This window comes from Amblyomma mixtum, chromosome 2 (assembly GCF_055824585.1).
Source record: "Amblyomma mixtum isolate Tamu chromosome 2, ASM5582458v1, whole genome shotgun sequence".
NCBI classification, from domain to species: domain Eukaryota; kingdom Metazoa; phylum Arthropoda; class Arachnida; order Ixodida; family Ixodidae; genus Amblyomma; species Amblyomma mixtum.
This window is the reverse complement of record NC_143013.1, coordinates 86,550,621-86,570,845: the sequence shown is the minus strand read 5'-3', so window position 1 is coordinate 86,570,845 and position 20,225 is coordinate 86,550,621. Positions and strand designations below refer to the sequence as shown.

Sequence of the window (20,225 nt, the reverse complement as noted above, 5' to 3'; positions counted from 1 at the left end):
ACGGCACGTGCTCACAATGAAAGAGAGAGTGCCAGCTGCGCGAGCAGCACGCGCGTACCAGCCGACAGGCTGCTGGCTCAATGCGCTCCGCCGGCGACGTGCCCGGACAGCAACGCCAAAATGACCGGCAGGGGAGAAGTGGCGCTGGTGCAGTGGAAGCAAACTTCAGGTGCGCTTCCCTATAGACCGAAGAGCGCAACAGCCGTGAAAGAAAAAAAGAGGAGAAGGGAGAAAAAAGCGGAGGAGGAGAGGCGGCGCTGCGAGGAGGGTTCTGGGACGCCAGTGAGGAAATTGCCCAGTTGACTTCTAACAGCGCTTCTCACGAGCACTGCAGCATTCGTCTTTCTTGTCAGTCGTTCCTCTCGCGCTGTGCCTTTTCTTTCCTGCACGAAAATACGGTTTTAGGATGACTTAGCCTCATCGTCATTCCACTACTTCTCCTTCACGCTCGGAAGACAAATGCACGTACTCCTTTGCCGCGGCAGGGTGAGACATGCATGACTTCTTCGGTTTCTCTGAAATTACAGGGTTCTGCACACAATGCTCACATTTCTCGCGTTCAGCTTGCTTGTTCCTTTCATATAACAGCAGACATTACACGAGAACAACGCAAAAAACTGCGAACGAAAGGGCGAAAGACGCGACTTTTTGCATTGAAATACACAGCAGACACCCGACTTCCGGGACAAGCGGCAAGGTGCAAGCGGTCCAACTTCCGGTGGCTTCACTCCATGCTCGCGGAATGCGGCATCCAGCCACCTAGTGGAGCCACCTAGTCAATCAAATTTTGCCTATCGTTTTGCCTACGAAAGTCGCTACTGACATTAGCGCCACCGCATCTGCGTGACGTCGCCAACGTCGCGGCGTGAAGTCGAGACAAGCCAAGTCAGCCTAGTTCCTTTTCCGGTCGGCACCATGACGGCGAAGGTACGGTGAAAATTTTTTGACATTTTTGATCGAAATTCATCGGTTTAGTGCATTACCAACCTTGACTTTCTCAGTATACGCCTAGTGCATAAAAAGTTCAGCTACCACACAATATCGTTAATAAAGGAGTCTAACTTCTCATAATTCTTGCAGCCCAAATTTACTTTTGCCTCCTCAGCTTGTGTGCTTGCATGTCTGCTCGGTGTTTAGCCGGACAACGTGTATGGTGGAATAGTGTTGAATGTGCGTGTAATCTGAGCGGCTACCTGCCGTGTATTTTTTGAAATTCTGTGACAGTGTGGTTAGATGCAGCATAGTTTTGTTAGCAGGACTTGGTGGTTTCATCAGGTTCACGTCCGGGCATGTCGCGTTGAGTGGCTAGCCTAGACCTGCCTTGTCCTGGGGAGCAATACAAAGACATTTAGTTTAAAACCCTTGTGTCACGCATGTCTGATTGCGCTGCTCGGTTGTACTGCCTGCGACAGCAAGGTGAAATCAGCACTGCCGCTTCTTAAATTGGATCGTCCGTGTGTAAGTGTTATACTGCGCGCACGCGAATGGTGTTAAAAGTATCATGTAAGCACCTCTTCTGTAGAATGGTGGTGTTAGTTTTCCGCGCCCGTTGACCTTGCCTCCGTACTTACTTGCAGCCGAAAGTAATCAAGAAGGACAAGAAAGACAAGGATAAGAACCCCATGCGTGAGGTTCGAATCCGGAAGCTGTGCCTCAACATTTGTGTTGGCGAGTCCGGAGACAGGCTGACACGAGCCGCCAAGGTGGGCTACTCATTTAATTGTGCATTGTGTGTTACTTAGATGCCACTTAATATGAAGCACAAACATGTGGTAACTAACTTCAGCTAAAGCGGCTCGTTTGCAGTGCCGTCAAGGTGCCGATTACTGTGGCAGTAATACACTGCATTGCATTTTGCCAGCAGCCACCCATGAATCAGAAAACTTTGCGGCAACCTGCGTTTTGACACATTTCACAAATCACTTACGTAGGGTTACTGTTCCATTTCCTTTCAGATTGCATGTGGTAGCATAGTAGCACATTTTTTGTTGTGGTAGAAATTATTTGCGGTAATATCCCTTGAAAGATATTTCGTAAGCTAGGAAAAAAAAAAAAAACTGTAAAGAGAAATGGTGGGTTTGCCTATCCAAATTTTTTCTTTAGGGGCAGTGTTGGTCAACTTCGCTGGTTGCGCAAATTTTTTTTTTTTTTTTGGGGGGGGGGGGGGGGGTAGGTATTTCAGGTGGTGGTACTTTCAGCATTTAGGTTCAGGTCAATGTGTTTGCAAGAATTCGCATGTAAAGACATCTTTGAAGTCACTGAAATCTAATTGGATGGACTGCCGGGGTAGATGTCAGAAAATAAGAGCAGGACTTTTTTGAGTTTAGAGGCGTTCATTGGAAGAAACATTGATTTTGGAACTTGTGCCGTTATAACAGTGACATACTTTGTGAGAGTCTTCATATACTTCATCTGCCCTTGATTTAAACATTGAGCCTTGTGTGTTAATTTTTTTCGGCCGCCGCGGTGGCTTAGTGGTTATGGTGCTCTGCTGCTGACCCAAAATACGCGGGTTCGATCCCGGCCGCGGCGGCAGAATTTCTTTGGAGGAGAAATTCTAGAGGCCCGTGTACTGTGCGATGTCAGTGCACGTTAAAGAACCCCAGGTGGTCGAAATTTCCGGAGCCCTCCACTACGGCGTCTCTCATAGCCTTAGTCGCTTTGGGACGTTAAACCCCATAAAACCAAACCAAACCAATTTTTTCTTTTTCGTGTTGCTCAAGCACTCATCGGCAGGTGCTGATGCCTGTGCATTCAGTCCTGTGTTGTATGTCAACAAGTGCAAGAATAAATCCTCCTTTGCAACGTAGGGCTGATGGTTTTCACAGCTCTTACTACAAATTTGGAGGTACAATTTGCTTTTTTTCTCTCTTAGCTTGCATGGAGTCGGGTGATTTTGCAACCTGCTGTTGCAGTGCAAGTTAACAATTCCATCGTATTCTGCACTGCTGATTTCCTATGTTTTGAGTCGCTGATTTGTATTACTTGAAACGCACATGCAATAGCTTGTGGGGACATCAAGCTTCTAGTTTACTTAGTGATACTGCCATTTGATCTGCTGTCTTGAGCTGCCAAGGCTTCTCTAAGGCCAGGAAAAATTTAGGACTGGAAGGTATGCTGCCTGGCAGTGTCATTCTCTGCTGTGTTGCCATTGGGGGGAAACTTCCATGTTGTCCTTAGTCTGTGACTTGGTTTCATGCACTGCTAGCTGTATTCCCTGGCTGGGGGGGTGATAATACGAAGGTGAAGATTGGAGCCTATGAAGAACTGCACGGGGCCACCATTTCAAGAGCTAAGGAATGTTGCTAGGAATTATTTTTAGATGGGTGGGCACTTGGAACTGCTTTGGTTTTATTTCCTTATTCGCGAGATATTATTCTGGTTAATGGTCCGTGAAGGAAATTGTCGGATGTCGGCTCTCGCTGGTGCTGGGATTCGAGCCGGGCACCTTGAGTATGCAAGAAAGGTGCTCTTGCACCGGGTCATTGCTGTGTGGCAGAAAGCGTGGCACAGCTGGAACTCCTTGCTACCGTTCAGGAGCTGCATGAACCATATTTGATGAGGCCCACTTTGTGGTTGCGGTATGGCAAACTCCTGGTGTGGTCGTATATGATCCTATATCTTATATCCACATTGTCACCCATCGTAACCCTCCTCCTTCTGCTCGTCCTCTGCACAGTAGCAGACCAAGTAATGATCCTTCAGGCAGACTACTCATCCTTCCTCTTAAACAAACCTCTCTTTGGGCATAGCCGCACCTCGGGCTGATGTATGGGAGGACGGGTATTGCATCGCAGTGATTATACACAGTGTCTAGCCGTTGGCTGCATGCCATTCCCAGAGTTTGTTTGCTTAGGTGATGCATCAGTTCTATTTTTGAGGATCCTCCAGAGACTGAAATTATGGTTCACTTGGTACTAAAAGTGTTGGTGAGTTTCCAGCTCCTGGCCGTGCAGCCCAAATAAATGCTGGGATTTATAGTGGGGATGTTCGAGGGAAGGTGTGCATTACATTTCAAGCACTGCTTAATATACTTGACAAATGTTGAATCTGGTGTCTTGTTTCCTATGTTTCTGTTGCTTTACTCGAGTTCTGAAGAGCTTGCTTTCTCTGTTTCCCCGCTCAACAGGTGCTCGAACAGCTCACAGGCCAGCAGCCTGTGTTCTCCAAGGCCCGCTACACAGTGCGATCTTTCGGCATCAGGAGAAACGAAAAGATTGCCGTGCACTGCACAGTACGGGGACCCAAGGCGGAGGAGATCCTCGAGAAAGGCCTCAAGGTGTGTAGAATAAACGGAGGGTTGTGGGAGAGACTACTGAAGCCTTTTCTCCCTTTCTGCACGCACTGTATGGCGAGGCGGTTCGTACAGATCAGTGGCCAACTCATCTTTTAGGACTCTCTGGGGACCGCGAAATTGTAAAAAAAAAAAGTCAAGCAGTCCAAAAATCAAATTTCACTGAAAAAGATTGTATTACTACTACCTCTAATTGTCAGTATGGTGAAAAAAGGGACAGTTTTTGTTCACATTATGAAGCTTCAGGTGAAACTAAATCGCGCATGCATCGTTTACGCAGACTACTGGTGGGGACCGCTTTCGTGAGCTCTTCGTTCGATGGCCATCTGGCTCTTGGCATGCCGCTAGCGAATGCACTGGTTAGGACTAAATGGAAATGCGAATGTGACTCCACTAGTGTGGGAACTGCGCTGCATGTGCTGTAAGTAGGGCCCGAAACAAAAAGGTGAAGGTGGCGATAAAGATAGGGCAGAACCGTCAGTCGACCGAAACAAGCCACCTGTGGGTGTTTCCTTCGTAATTAGTAGGGCCCGGAAATTTAGGCATTTGCCTAAACATGCCTATAAATGCCTAAACAGGGGATTTTTGCACTTGCCTGCCTTTTTGTCATTTTTTAGGAAATACTACCTATTTAACCGCAGTTTTTTCCTATAAATGCCTAAATCCGGCACTTCGGTCCTCTGTGCAGTTTTTCAATTTTGGTACATCTGTCTATGCACGGTGAAAGGCATGCGCCGATGCACGCACAAAAGGTGCGGGTCTCGCCGAACGTTTTTCTAGAACTGGAACTTGAACGTAGTGTAACGGAGTGTTCATCTCGAAGTGTAGCAAGAGGCGAGTTTGGAAAGAGACCTGACATACAGTAGTGTAAACTTCTCAACATTGACAGAAAGGATGACAAAGTTGGAAAAGGCTGGACTCTCAATAGATGAATTGTTGAAGGTAGTGGCAGAGGTACCTGCAGAACTTTAGGGACTGAAAGGAAAGGGCGCTACTGCTTCTACGGAGATGCAACAATTGGCACAAAAAAATAGATGCCTAGAAACAATTTCCCAAATCAGAGACTTTCTACGTGGAGACGATACGGCCACATCACCTGAGGGCCTAAGCCTTTATCAACTCTCATGTTTTTGGTTCGCGCCACTAAGTTTTTGTGATGTCAAAAGAAGCCTTTTAGTACAAAGCTATGCTTAGCGAAAACCGAAGGAGCTTCAAGTTCGAAAACCTGAGAATGCGCTTTATTGCTTCAGTCGAGGACTGCGTACTCGCCATGCTTGATTTACAAATCTTTTACTCATGAATAAAGAGTATTATTCAAAGCGCTCATTTTTGCTTTATAGCGCCTATTTCAATATTTTTCAGAGCCTAGATGCCTGGCTATTTCAGGGTTCTTTAGTGCCTAAATTTCCCGGCCCTAGTAATTAGGCCTAGTGACAGGAGCCAAAATCCAACGTTACTGTATGCAGTCTACAGTGGCTTGCATATAATGAGGGGTGCCTTGCCTTTCATCAAAATGGCAGTTTTGACGGTGTTGCAAAAGAACAGCTAGGGCTGCGGTTAGAACAGCCAGGACTACAATCCGTTTTGTCACAGTATGAGCTCCTGGTTTCGAAAAGCACTGCTATTTTCTTCCGCTCGCCATCTCCGTGAAGCTGTGCACTCCCCACATGCTTTGCTGCTGCCTCTTCATGTATTCGGGATGAAAGGACTTGGCACCTATGGGTACCATGAGCTGTCACTAGTACTTCAGGTTTTTGCAGCTGACAGCAACAGAGAGCAGTACAAGCTTGCAACCACGCTAGCACAAGTTGCAATGTGCCAACTCACTGATGTCTGCTCCGTTTAGCTTGGAATTCCTCTTTATTAGACCAAGTTTTCAAACCTTGGAAGTTTGAATTAGAAGTTCCCACTGTAGATATTATGTGGTGGCCTGGCTGTTCATTGTGGTACTGCGGTGAGTGCGAATGAGCACTCATTTGTGACGTGTGTGAAATTTCAGTCGCTGTTATACTGTATTTACACAATTGTGCGCTGTTTTTCAAAATTTGGAGATTCAAATTTGGGGGGGGGGGTCAGATCTAAACCAAAACATAACACCATTAATAAAGGCGAAACAAACTAGATATCAGGGATGCTACAGCGTGGTTGTAAAGTTGTTTGCTCTACGGCTCTGCCCTGTAATTAGGCTGTTCTGATCGCTTATTCAATCAATCAATCAATCAGTTTATTCTGCACTGCAAAGACATTTTACAGATTCAGGCCTGCCGAAGCCTCATTGGGCTTGTATGGCAGCGCCTGGCAGGTAGCGGCAAGTCGCGTGCGGTGCTTTACAAACTAAAATTAGCAGAAAGCAACAGAAAAATAGGAACAGCAAAAAAAAAACGTTGAAACCCATCACACTTCACAGTTAACTGGAAAAAACACTGAATCCACTAAACTACACGAACAACAAATGTATATCAGGCAATGTAGGCGATGAAAGTCCAGGGATATGACCATGAAAGGAACGACGAGACAAAACAGGCAATAAATACAGTCAAGCCCACTTATAACAATATTCAAGTGCCGTGGAAATACCATTGTTATAACCAATAATTGTTATAACTGGGTTGAGCCGAAAAAAAGAAAAGATGACACACTTCAGAGCATTTATTGGCAGTAAATACTCTGAGGTGTTTGATTGTTCTAATGCCTGTAAAAGCGCATTAATTCGAACTTCAGGGGACTGGAAAAACGTTCACCGTTCACTCATGACCAAAACACCACCGTCACTGCTCTGGCAGGAGCTCCGCGCACCTCCACGTCACGGGAATCAAGCCGGCTTTCTGGAAGCGATTCTTATGGGAAATTCAAGAAGCATGCAGAACCAAGGGTGCAGTGACAGCTGACAAGAGAAAAACTGCGCTGGCTGCAAGCGTGCGCGCTGCACCGACTGATTGGAAGTACGCATGGCGTGCGTAGCCAATGCAGCAGCTCGCCTGACGCGATGACGCCTGCCCCCTGGAACATGTGAAATTTGTGAAGCGGGGAGCGTGGGGAAGTTAGCGAAGAACAGGGGAAGATGGGACAACGTACGCACTGCCGGTGCCAGCCGTAGCTCAGAGTGTAAAGACAAAGGAAAACGTGTCTGTGCATTTTTTTCGGCGAGCGGCGCACCCCTCACAAACGCTAATAATGGACTGCTCCACCAAGGCTCCCTACTTTCTTCTCTGCATGGGCCTTATGCTCAGGGGAGCACATCCGTCGTTTCTCCTGCCTGTGCCATTGCGACAGACACGCAAGCATCCTCGGCGCGCCCCGTGGCAGCGTTTACGAGTGCGAGGTCACGGGTTCTTTTGCTTTCGTGACATTGCTGCGCCGGCTCAGACCGTTGGTCAGTCCCACACACGTGCACTTTGTGTTATAGGCATGGTTTTTCTGGTGTGGTTGTAGCATTTCCTTTTTTTTTCTATTATGGTTGACACTCAATTGCCAGATTTAATTGTTATAACAAATAATGTGCCTTGACAGCATTGCTATAAGCAGTTTATTTTTCCATAGAACACATGATAAAGCTGAAGGTGCCGTGACTGACCATTGTTATATCCAATGTATTGTTATAACCAGTATTGTTATAAGTGGGCCTGACTGTAATACCAAAAAACGAAGTTAAAGGTCAGATGAAAACAGATGAACGCAATAGTTTTTTTAGTTTATAATTTGTACTCACAGAAAATGCGCTTGACGGCAACACATTTAGTGACGAAGGAACATAGAATGCACGAGTTCTTTTACCATAGCGAAGGGTTTTTATTTTTCACTTTTAACAGTGCACACTACGCCCGTCCCGTCTTCTTTCTTGTGATTGTTTCATGTGTGCATCCCATCTTTCTAAAGCAATATGAACCAACTACGCATCCTGCTGAACTCATGGGAGTGTCGTAGTTGATGGAAGGGCCGCTGTTCCAATCGCCGCGGCACCGCCACATTATGTTTTGGCACAGTTGGTCTGTCCAGACATGTGTTAAGTGGCTGGCATTACTCTGGTGTCAAATCGAAGACATGCGTAGTAATGCAGACGGTATATTTACTTTTATTCTGGCTCAGCAGTGAGTTGTTCAGAGAGCCAGGGAATGAAGTCTGTGGAGGATGCTTTGTGGGGCAGTTTGGTAACTTCCTCTTCCCCTGTGCAGGTGCGAGAATATGAGCTTCGCAAGGACAACTTCTCGGACACGGGCAACTTTGGCTTTGGCATCCAGGAGCACATTGACCTGGGCATAAAGTATGACCCCACCATTGGCATCTATGGCCTCGACTTCTATGTGGTCCTGGGCCGGCCGGGTTTCAACGTTGCACACAGGCGCCACAAGAAGGGCACGATCGGGGCCAATCACCGGCTCTGCAAGGAGGAGGCCATCAAGTGGTTCCAGCAGAAGGTGAGATCGGCTGTGCTCGTCCGGCAGTGTTCTTTCCTTGTTCAGGGCTCACATTTTGCCGTCTTTCATTACGCTTGTTAGAAAAATGGCCCCTTAGCTGATAGAAGTGGTTCGTGCATGATGATGGGTGCGTTTTAACTAAGGATTGTGTTGCAGCTGTGCTTTCAAGCTCGGATTTATAATAAATGATAACGGTCATTTTTGAGCTTTTAGTGATAGTAGTAGAAATAGGAGCTCTAGTTGAGGGAAATTGCAAAAGCTGCATGCTGTGCCTTTTAACCCTTTGAGGGTCGAATTATTTTGAACTTTCCCAGGGGGTCAAATTACTTTATTGCGGATCTTGAATCTACAAAATGTATATAATCGAGAATAAATAGTGAAAAAAAATTAGGAACAGTACTTTGGTGACAGCATCACTCACAACTGGAAAATGTTCAATAGAATAGAATAGCAACGGTGATAAGCAAGCTAAGAGCCGCACCAATAAAGATAGAAATCAACTTCGGCAGCCCCTGCAAGATAGTGCTGACAAAAAGAAAACTCAAATTTTGCGCGACTCCGTTGCAATCACGCGATGAAACCAAAACTACAAAAGGGGTGTGTTGCCGCAGTCTGTGCCGCCGTGCTAAAGCTAGACATAAGTTCTGCTTATCCTCCGTAAGAAGGCAGCACAAAATTCAAACACTTCTTGTAAGTCCTAAGAGGTGGCAGCACCCCCCAGTGAGCACGCATTGTTCTTTTGGCGCAAAATTTCAAACGGAAGATCGAAACCGTACCCGTACGGCAAAGACCTTGCGGGACAGAAAACCGCCGCCGTACATATACGGCAAAAACCTTCAAAGGGTTAACGCGGCAGCGTTAAGGCCCCCGTTGTACAGAAAACCTGGCTTCGTCTGTGTTGTGAGTGAAAAATTGCTGAAGGGGCAACCTAGGTGGCTCACCAAGGTTGTAAGAAAAGAACTGTAGCTCAACCAAGACGTACACAAGAGAGGCACAGCTCTGCACGCGCATCGCGAGCAAAGACAAGAGTGGGTGCCGCATCAGACATGCAAAGAAGTTCACGAGTTGCTGCATCGGGGTGGTTTACGAAATACCGCTGTCATGCGGGAAGGCCTATGTGGGCCAAACAGGGCGGTGCATCAATGGAAGGGCAGGTGAGCACGCCAGGTCAGTGAAAGACGTAAGTGGTGCACACCTTTCTCAGCACTGCGCTGAGTGTTATGAATGCCCTCGAGCGGCAGAACATTTGCCACAGGCCAGATGCAAGTACTGCAAAAAGTGTCAACCACGGTTTCATGAGATGAAGATTTTAGGTAAAAGCAAGGATACAAGGGCAAGGGAACTATTGGAAGCATTTCGTATAAGAAAGAGAGGTGTATTTTGTGTTAGCGATACGTCGGTGAGCCTCTTCAAATCGGAAGTGGCGTATCTTGTAACGGTTCTGTAGATAGTGTTGTGTGGGAACTGGTATCTCTCTGCTAGTGTCCTGGTTTTTCCTTATAGTTGCTGCGCTGTTAGTGAATAAAGTTAGATGAAGTTTAGCGCTAGTCCTGTGTGGTCCTCTCTTGTGTACGTCTTGGTTGCGCTGCAGTTCTTTTCTTTCAACATGCACCATCTAGCCCAACAAAAAGTTCTTCTAATGTCACCTAGGTTATGTGACGTGGTGGCATCATCACTACTTGCCCACCGGATTGGGAGGAAACTGACCACCGTGTTGGCAGGTACAGTTTAATGGTGGTCGCGAGAGGTTGCTCGGGCAGAGTACCCTCGGTCACACAAGCCCCACACGTGGCTGCACCTCCCATTGGAAGGCAGTGGTGGACCACTTAACTGCTGCACCACTGCGCCAGGAGTGGCCTGAAGACTCCCAGGCATCTATGAATGTAGAAGTCCAGTATGACCAATTTTGCATTTATATATGGGCAGTAAACCCATTAACGCTATCACATTCCTCCAATTTTTAATTGCTTTGATAGTGATGCACATTTGGAAAAAGTTTATTGTTATGACATAGCTTGTGAGGCGTCTGCCAATTCCAAGGCATTTCTCGTTTGCGCTTGCCTTTTCCTGTTCAGGGGTTGTGGCCAGGCAAGGGAAATTTTGGTCTTGGTTTGCACTACAATGCTTCTGTTGAGCGACTGAGCCTGGAGGGTAGAAGGCATCCTATGCCACCTTGGTCCTTTTCATTCCAACATATAGACGTGGGTTCGATCTCGGCCGCGATGGTCGAATTTCGATGGAGGCGAAATTCCAGAGGCCCATGTTCTGTGCGATGTCAGTGCTCAAGAATCCCAGGTGGTTGAAATTTCCAGAGCCCTTCTTTTTGGCATCTCTCATAGCCTGAGTTGCTTTGGGGCATTAAACCCCATAAACCAAACCATCATTCCAACATATGGGGTTGAAGCTGGAAAGTGAACTCGAGAATACTTGATACAGTCAAACCCGGTTGCAATAAACGGTGTCATTCAACGCAATTTGTTCGATATATTGAGTGATTCGGTATGCCCGAACCTGCTTTAACGAACATCAGTACCAAATTCATTACAGAAAATATTGTGAACAGAAGCGAAAATGCACTGTTGAAAGAAAAACCATGCCAGTCGCCATGAATAATTACTTCAGAAGTAATTTATTTGCAAGAAATGTACACCTGTTTGCAGTAGGCAGTGATTTTTGCCTGAACACTGCGTTTAGCTTCGTCAAAGAGAATCTCCTTTTTGACACTTGACACCATTTCGGCAAACTTCAGTCTGCTTGCTTTGTACTTCCAAGCAGTATTGTCGCAGCACATTGGTAGCAGGAAGATTTGGTGAAGTGTTAGGCAAGGGTGATCATCTTTCACCGGCGGCTTCTCAGTCTCTTCGGTTGCACGAGACACCTGCACACCAGAAACAATTTCCCAAGTCCAGCGAGCTTACTATCACAGCTGCGTCGTTGTCAAGCGTCAAAGTATCCTTGAAGGCAACTTCTCTTGGAGCAGCATTTGGAACATCGGCGAGCCTTTCTCATAGAGTGATCAGGCGAGAACCTGCGTATTCAGCGTGGTTTGGAAGACGCGGGTTCGATCCCGGCCGCAGCGGTTGAATTTCTTTGGATGCGAAATTCTAGAGGCCCATGTACTGTGCGATGTCAGTGCACGTTAAGGAACCCCAGGTGGTAGAAATTTCCGGAGCCCTCCACTACGGCGTCTCTCATAGCCTTAGTAGCCTTGGGACGTTAAACCCCATAAACCAAACCAAACCATCATAGAGTGGCAACGTCATTGTCATCTTGCACTCGCAGGTTCCACATCGGATTGCGTCTCGAGTTACGTGTCTTTAGCTTGTCATTAACCCACAGTTTCACGAAAAGCTGCTCAATCACATGCTTCCAGTAGACTAGCTAGAATGCATGGACAATGCCTTGGATCAAGTGGCTGTAAAGCCGCTGCCGCTCGAGTCCGACCATGGCTGAACAGTTGCCACTGTTTCGTCATCCTGCAGGGTGAGGCACTGGAAAGCAAGTGTGCAGCAAAGCAGGCACAGCCGTGGTCAAGAGAGCAGAATAGCCGCACGACTCGCAAACGCGAGCTATTCATGGAAGATGATATATTGTAGCATTCATAGGCCGGTGGTCTGCCTTCTCCCAATGAAGGGAGGAATGCTTCTCCCGAAGCCAGTGTGATAGGTCGGGGGCTGTTCGCACGTACCTGACCACATGGTATCATCATCATCATCAGCCTGACTACACCCACTGCAGGGCAAAGGCCTCTTCCATGTCTCTCCAATTAACCCTGTCCTTTGTCAGTTGCCACCACTGTATCCCCGCAAACTTCTTAATCTCATCCGCCCACCTAACTTTCCGCCGTCCCCTGCTACGTTTGCTTTCTCTTGGAATCCACTCCGTTACCCTTAAGGACCAGCGGTTATCTTGCCTTCGCATTACATGCCCTGCCCAAGCCCATTTCTTCCTCTTGATTTCAACTAAGATGTCATTAACCTGCGTTTGTTCCCTCACCCACTCCGCCCTCTTCCGATCTCTTAACGTTACACCTATCATTTTTCTTTCCATAGCTCGCTGCGTTGTTCTTAACTTAAGCTGAACCCTCTTTTGTTATCCTCCATTTGTTAGCCTCCATGTTTCTGCCCCATAGGTGAGTACCGGTAGGATATAGCTGTTGTATACTTTTCACATGGTATACGGCTGCCGAATAGAAGTGCTGCAAAGCAAGGCTGGCTGACGGCACGGATTTTAAAGGGCTGCTCCCACTTCTGCATTTCACGGGTTTCACTGTAGTGCCGACCGGACAGCGTGATTGTTCGGAGACTAATCGGGAGCCGGTGCAGCAGCGCGTTGGGGGGCGTTTGTTTGTTGACCGATTGTGGGCACTCAGCGTTCAGTACTATATCCAATGTGCAGTTTGTTATAAGTACTTCCAAGTGTTCAATATAAAGCATAATTCACTATATCCAAGTTCGTTATATCAGGGTTTGACTGTAAATTGAAAGAGTTGAGGAAATGGCAATTGCGAATTTGCCGTTTTGTGAGACTTGCTGGTGTAAAAGGGAGTGGCAAGATCACTTGCTTGAAAGACGTCATTAAGCAAGCATGTATGGGATGGAATACAGAGATCAAGAGGAATTGGTTGAATGGATTGTTGATATATAACCTAAAGTCATCAGTGCATTAGATGCTTGGGTGTATTATTACTGCACTTCATCGGCAGGCACTGGTGCTTGGTATGCGTCCAGTCCTGTGTTGCTTATCAGCAAAGTGCTAGAGTGAATCCTCCTTTGCAACGTTGGGTCTGGTACGTATGCAGGCCTTACTACAAATTTGGAGGTACAACTAACACGCTGATTCCAAGGCATTTCTTGTGATGGACCAAGAGCGTCCATCCCAGATGTCCTTCGGAACATCGAGGAACAAAAGCTTAAGAGAGGTACTTGTTTTCCGAGCGGCATGACAAAAAATGGCTGAGGCTTAGCTAAGGTTAAACCTAGTCAGATGCGAAGCATATTGCCGCCGAGTTGCATATCGAGCACGCCGCTTGGCTAGACGTTCTTCACTCTCTTCATCAGTCTCTGTAGCACGCCGCAACTTTTGCTTCTCATTCCAACGAGCAGCCCTGTCTCCAGGAGGCATCTCTATCCCGTGTACGCCTAGCAGAGGCAGGCGCACCCCCTTGTATACCGCCGCTCCAGCATCACGTGTTCACTACAGCGCACCTAGTGGCAGAAGCAGGAAACACATTGGTCGCGACGCCTCGCGCGACTGCGCGAGCTGGGGCCCCGTTTCTCATCTGCTGTGACGTCACGCACCACATGGTCATCCTTGGTCACGACGCCTCGCGCGACGGCGCGAGTTGGGCCCCCGTTTCTCATCTGCTGTGACGTCACGCATCACGTGGTATGACATGGAGGTCACGAAAGGTCAATGGTAACGACACCGCCGCGCTCGAGGAACTGGGTTGGGCTATTTTAGTATGCTTCGCATAAAAGTGTGCTGGAAGTCACGTCTTTTCACGAGGACTACTGGCAGTCTTTGGTCAATGGCACAGCCTATAGAAACATTGGGTGCAGCGTCATCTCGGCGTGTGTCTCAGTTGCCGGTGGTCCGTCATGACAGTGCACTGATTATTCTAAGTTCTTTCGTTCCTCCAGTTCCTGAAAGCATATTGGGCCTGTTTTTGCCACACTTCGTCTGGGCTGAATTGTTGTATGCCCCAGAATAAAAAGCCTCCTTTCAGTGCATGGTGCACTGTGCCTAAAGGGGCAGTGCCAATTGCTCCGTTGATTGCGGTGCGTGAAAACATGGCAAACAGCGTCAAAACTTGGCCACCTGATGGTGACTTGCAGCTTCAGTGTAGACATCACTCTGCGATAGTTTGCCTTACGTTTTTCATCTGTATGTGGCCAGTCCGCTTAGTGCTAACTTCAGATATAACGAACAAATGGTGCAGATATTCTTTATAAGTGAGCTTGGCTGTAATTCCTGGGCGCTTTTCATAGTTATTATTCAAGTAAATGCTGCATTGTTTTGTTGGCTTGAGCTGCTGGTGGACCTTCTTATAAATGAAATTACTTTTGCTCACTTTCACAAGCTTCTCGTCCCTGTGTGATGCACCGGCATTGTACCTTGATTTCGTTAGTTTTTTTTTTTGCTTTTGCCAAAGGGGCTAAGGTGTTGTTGCCTGCTGATTCTGGTGGTTTTTGTGATTCCACGCTCTTAGTTTCTCACTGGAATGTCTACCTGTCCATGCCACTTGTGAATTCGCACACCCACAAACGGCCTGGTAGCTGAGTGGCTTGTCACCTTGCATCAATGTTGGGCCGAGCTTGCACTAACAAAACAGAGATGAGGAAAAACCAGGACTAAACTGTGATATCACGATGGAGTACATGTTGTGGCATCTATAAAAGGAGGCGAATATGTTAATGCATCTTCAGTTGCTTTGGCATATATTGTGATGAGACTAGAATTCTTTCTCGAAATTGATGTGTGTGTGGTTGGCTACACGTGCCCCAAAAGCAGCGTGGTGTGGGGGCATTCATAATTTGCGTAATAGTAGTACTTTGCATGGGTCCTTATGCGTAATGTTCTGCCCTTTGTCCCAACACGTCTATAATGGTTGATGCATTGCATACAGAGTTGTTTTTTGTGGTGTTTGTTTTGCTAGGGTATAACCTTACTGGGACAGACTGAAATTGCTCCAACTCTCACGGCAGCCGTCTGCACCTTTCAGCTATGTGCAACAGAAGAGAGAACTCCTGCCAATACTAGCTCAGCTTGTGTTCAGTCATAGCTAACCCCACAAGATTTTTGAATGGCTAGTTCCTATGGTATTATGAGGCTGAGCTGTTCGAGTGGATTTGTGAGCTGTGTAGGAACACCTAACTTGTGTTAGGTGTGCTTGTGTTAACTTGTTAATGAATGTTAACTTGTTAATTAACTTGTGTTAATGAATGCATCCTGCTCACTGCATTTGAAACCTTTTCAAATGGCTGTTGTCCGTCGCTTAGGCAGCGGCTTTTGATCTCACTTTGTTGTAGTGAAAGCTGCTTCGGCGGAAGAAATGTTTGTGTTCAGGGTTGCAAAGTGATTTGCTTTCCCAGGAACCAAGAATCCTGGCATGTTATAATTTGCCCTTATGGGAACAACACTGTAGTTTATGTGAATACGTATGCCTTGTGTAGCCTTAGGTTTGTATTGCTCACTGTTGGACAAGAGAATGAGAGCTAACTGCTTCTTTTATTTCTCTTTGCAGTATGATGGTATCATCTTGCCTGGCAAGAGCGGCAAATAAACCTGGTACTACCCACTGATCCGTCATAAAAGAAAAAAAAAAACACATGCCTAGTTGTTTGTCTGCATTTGGTATCCATACAAGCAGCCACTACTTGTTTACATTCTCATCACTTTTGTTGCCAAGGTATTTTGGAGGGAGGTGAAATTGTGTACATAACATTCTGAACTGAATTTTTTTGTTGAAGCCTTGGAACATTTTATGAACAGGCTTTGATGGGCATTCGAATGTTTGGGTAGAAATCTGAATTAATATTTGCTTGCAGTCTGAGACAGCATTTACACAGTACAAACCAAAGCAACTGGCTAATCCTTCTTGGACATGCTTGTTGGCAAGAAAAGCTTTTTTTTTTCTTAACAAATTTTGAGAGGCTACATGAGTAAATCCCTGCAGCATTTTATGGCAAAAAAAAAAGGGAAAAAATGCCGCATGCAGATGCTTTGAATATGTGTAAGCAGGCATAAGAGTTAAAACTATGCCTGTCGGGGCTATTGCAAGAGGGCTAATACTGCCTGTACATTCACACCACCTTCATCCATGCTCCTGGACAGCATAGGGGGTTTAAAATTTTATCGAAAGAGTATTAAGGCTAGCTTGATTAAGAGACTAGTCATTTTTACCGTGGACGGAGCTTCGGTAAGCCAGATAGTTGCGTAGGAGTGGAAGACTCGATGCAAATAAGGTAAGTGTATCGGTAGCATGCGTTGTTTGGCCACGGTTGACTCGTTACTTTTACGCATGACGCGCGTCGCAGTATGGAGTGTTCTTCGGATAAGGGAATGCGAGGCGTCGCTCGCTTCGTGGGCCGCAGACTGCTAATGTCTGGTGCTAGCTCTCGAGCTGGCCGCATAGTTGAACGGCGAGCTTTTCATCACGGCGTGTACTGCCACTGCGCATGGTGCGATTAGTCTACTTTTGCAGCTGCCGGGCGCTCTGTGGAGACCTGCACATGCGCACTGACTGCGTTCGGTAATCGGTGGTGGTATGTACTTGCTAAAAGTCTTAGCAGTGGTGGGGCTGTTGTGCCATTCTGACACTGGTGGCCTTGCGATTTGCTGCGCCAGACGCATTAACTTCACCGAAATTCCGCTGCAGGCATGGTCCATCCAACGCTGTTTCTTGCCCGGTACGTTACTGCCCAGTCTGGTTCTCGTGTAGGAAGGGTGAATTTTCAGAAATTTGAGTTGCTTGCTGTTTAATTCGCTTTGCGCCATTATTTTGAAGTATTCGAAAAATGAGATTGGATGGACGGATAAACTATATCACAAAAATTGGAGGATGCATAAATACTGAACCAAACTTTTGGAGCTGCTCTTTTACATGTAAACAAGGGCTTGTCTGCTAAAATTGATAAATCCGACAAGCATTTTAGCGAAAAAGGCGGATAACACGTTTTTTTTCGCTATTTATTGCCGTATCGGTGCACCTGGTGGCCGCCTGTGGAAGCTGCGACTAGAAGTTACACCCGCGCGCCCACCGTTCCCGCAGAAGCACGATTGCCATCGCGTCGGCCGCTCGTCGTCTGTCTGTCGTCTGCTCATGGCGTACACAGAGACGTCAAGACGTTAATCGATGCTGTCTACATGCCATAACCGTATGCACGCTTACGATACGCTAAATGCAGCTATTTTAAGCATGAAATGCTTTTAGCCCCCGTTGTCGGCATTGTGGTGACGTCACGCCGAGACCGAGAGCCATCATCCGGGTACGGAAATCCACTCATCCGGGCTCTGAAACGAGAACATCCGGGCACCGTACGAGACTTAACGAGACTCTGTAAGCCCTCCTACGCGACCAGCATGCAAGCGCCGGTTGGTCTCCAAAGGAGTCACAAAAAATAACTGCTGCCAGTGCCTTCTCAATGTTTATCAAGATATCAGTCGCTGTGCGTTTGATAATGCACGGAATTATAATTTGCGATTTCTAATAACTCGTGCAAAAAGCACATAAATGCCACGATACACTTCGTTGTCATACGTGATCTCTTAGGGGCTTCGCGCATCGAAGCAAAGCCGCACAGGGGCCCGGGGGAGAAGCGCTGCGTTCAAAGGGCAAGGCATCGCGCGGAACGGGTGGTGGCGTTCCTCCCTTCCATTACGGTGTGGTTCGGGTGTCCACCGAGATGGCAGAGAATTACTGCGCCATTTCCTTTCCTCAAAAAACCTTGCGTTCAAATGGCGAGGCATCGCGCTGAACGGGTGGTGGCGTTCCTCCCTTCCTGTACGGTGCGGTTCGGGTGTCCACCGAGATGACATTAGGCCCGTAAACATTTCATGCTTACTCTACTCTCGGTTACGGGAGAGGCAGAGATTTTTTTTCTTATCTGGTGGTTAGGAGGGGAGCCATTGTTGTCAACGAACCGACGCCCCTCAAGCCTAAAGGGGGCAGAATCGTCGCTCTAAATAAAAAAATGAAGCAAATTTATTACCCGTAAATTACGCCAATTCGAGAATAATCATCACGGACTCCCGAAAAGCATGTGAACATTACTTGGCAGGGGAGATCTCCCCTTAGCTGCTTGTATTCTACGACGGACTGCCACTGATCCAACACCCAAACGAATCATTTGGGCTCCTGGCCACCAGGGCTTACGAGGTAATGAGGCCGCTGACGCGGCTGCCCGAGCGCTTACTCACCGGGCTCCTCATCCCAGCTCTTCTGGCTCGGAGACTAACCAGCCGCTGCTGCGATTCAGGGAAATATTAACACATTATAGCGACAACCACCGCCTTTTCCCGGCCCCTGCAAAAGGGCTGAGTAAGACGGAGGAGCGAACTTTAAGGCGCCTGCAGACAGGTACTCTACTCTGTCCTGCAATAATAAAACTTTACGATCCTAACAGGCGATGCCCACACTGTGGGGAGACCTGTGATATCTTCCACATGGTGTGGGCATGTACTCAAAATTCCCACCTTCCCCTACCCCTTCCAGAGAGGCATGGGAGACTGCCCTCCTCAACTGCTCCTCGCTTGAGTCCCAAGGGGCTCTGGTGAAACGGGCGAGAGACGGGGCCTCGTCATGCGGTGTCCCGGACTAGGGACGCCGACCATGTAGCGGGTCCACTCTGTGGCTCCCAAACTCTTTTTCACAAAATAAAAGTTTTCACCACCACCACCACCATTTATGGCCACTGAACGCGCTGAAGAAGGCAGTTAAAACGACGAATCCAGTCCGAAGCGAGGCTTCATTTCATGCATCGAAGAGCGCCGCCATATTTGTCGCCGCGGGAATCCAAGAGGGGTGGCATGACGTCACGCTCTTGGTCGCAGCATATCATGTTCATAGAGATAAAGAAAACCGTAAGTGCAAGCACTGTGGGGCGAGAGGGGCCCTCGACCACATAATCTGGGAATGCGCTAGCTCCCCAGGGGCTAACGAAAACATGAATTGTAGAGAATCCTGGGAAGCCCTGCTGCGGAGCGAGGCCCCTGCTTCACAGCAACAAGCCATCCGCCTGGCGGAAGAAGCCGCGAGGAATCGAAGACCTCTTCGCCTGCTTCTAATCGCGGAGGTCCCGGACCCCGTCACCAAGGCATGCGTGCCGGGGACGGGGAGTAGGGGGCTTCCTTATCTGGCGGAAAATAAAGTAATCATCATCATCATCTCGCGCCGGCCGGGAGGGCTTGGCGCGCGCTCGTGAAACATCGAAAATAAAACCAACCGCTGAAAAATATGCGCAGTGGCGACTAGATTTCGGTGTAATCACATTCCGAGAATCTATTTTCAGCGTTTTTGTTCAATTTTAAGATTTTGCTTCAGTATCCCTTTAAGCTTCGTCTATAGTAGTGGGACGCGACAGTGTGTTGCAGCCATGGTTGCAGCGTTGCCAAGGTGTCCACGGTACTCCATTGCCCGTTCAGCGCGACGCCTTGCCGAAGGAAAGGAAACGACGCCTGTGTGTCAATCTCGGTGGACACACATACCGCGCCGTAAGCGAAGGAAAACGAAATGGAAATTGGTTTTGAGGAAAGGAAACGACGCCTGTGTCTCATATCTTGGTGGACACCCGCAATGAATATACACCACACTACAAGTCTCTAAAGCACCCTTCTAAGGCAACACCGTATTCACTAGACGTGCCTCTGTTCATTCCAAAGCATCGAGCTGGCGTGGCGGTCTGGTTAGCGTGCTCGTCTCGCACTCTGGAGGCCCTGGTTCGATTCCCCAACTCGACCAATTTCCTACTCGGTTGTATTTATTAATGCTTGGGTTTTTCGCTCACGGCCGACGA

The 20,225-nt window shown here is 47.6% G+C and overlaps 1 protein-coding gene across 1 annotated transcript; it reads left to right on the top strand.

The window, feature by feature from the left end:
• Positions 1-809: 809 nt before the first annotated feature.
• RpL11 (ribosomal protein L11) lies at positions 810-16,090 on the top strand. Its single transcript, XM_089572131.1, has 5 exons — positions 810-927; positions 1,578-1,703; positions 4,130-4,279; positions 8,467-8,709; positions 15,956-16,090. Exons 1-5 carry the CDS (start codon positions 916-918, stop codon positions 15,992-15,994), a joined length of 570 nt encoding a protein of 189 aa, XP_089428257.1. The 5' UTR covers positions 810-915; the 3' UTR covers positions 15,995-16,090.
• Positions 16,091-20,225: the final 4,135 nt, after the last annotated feature.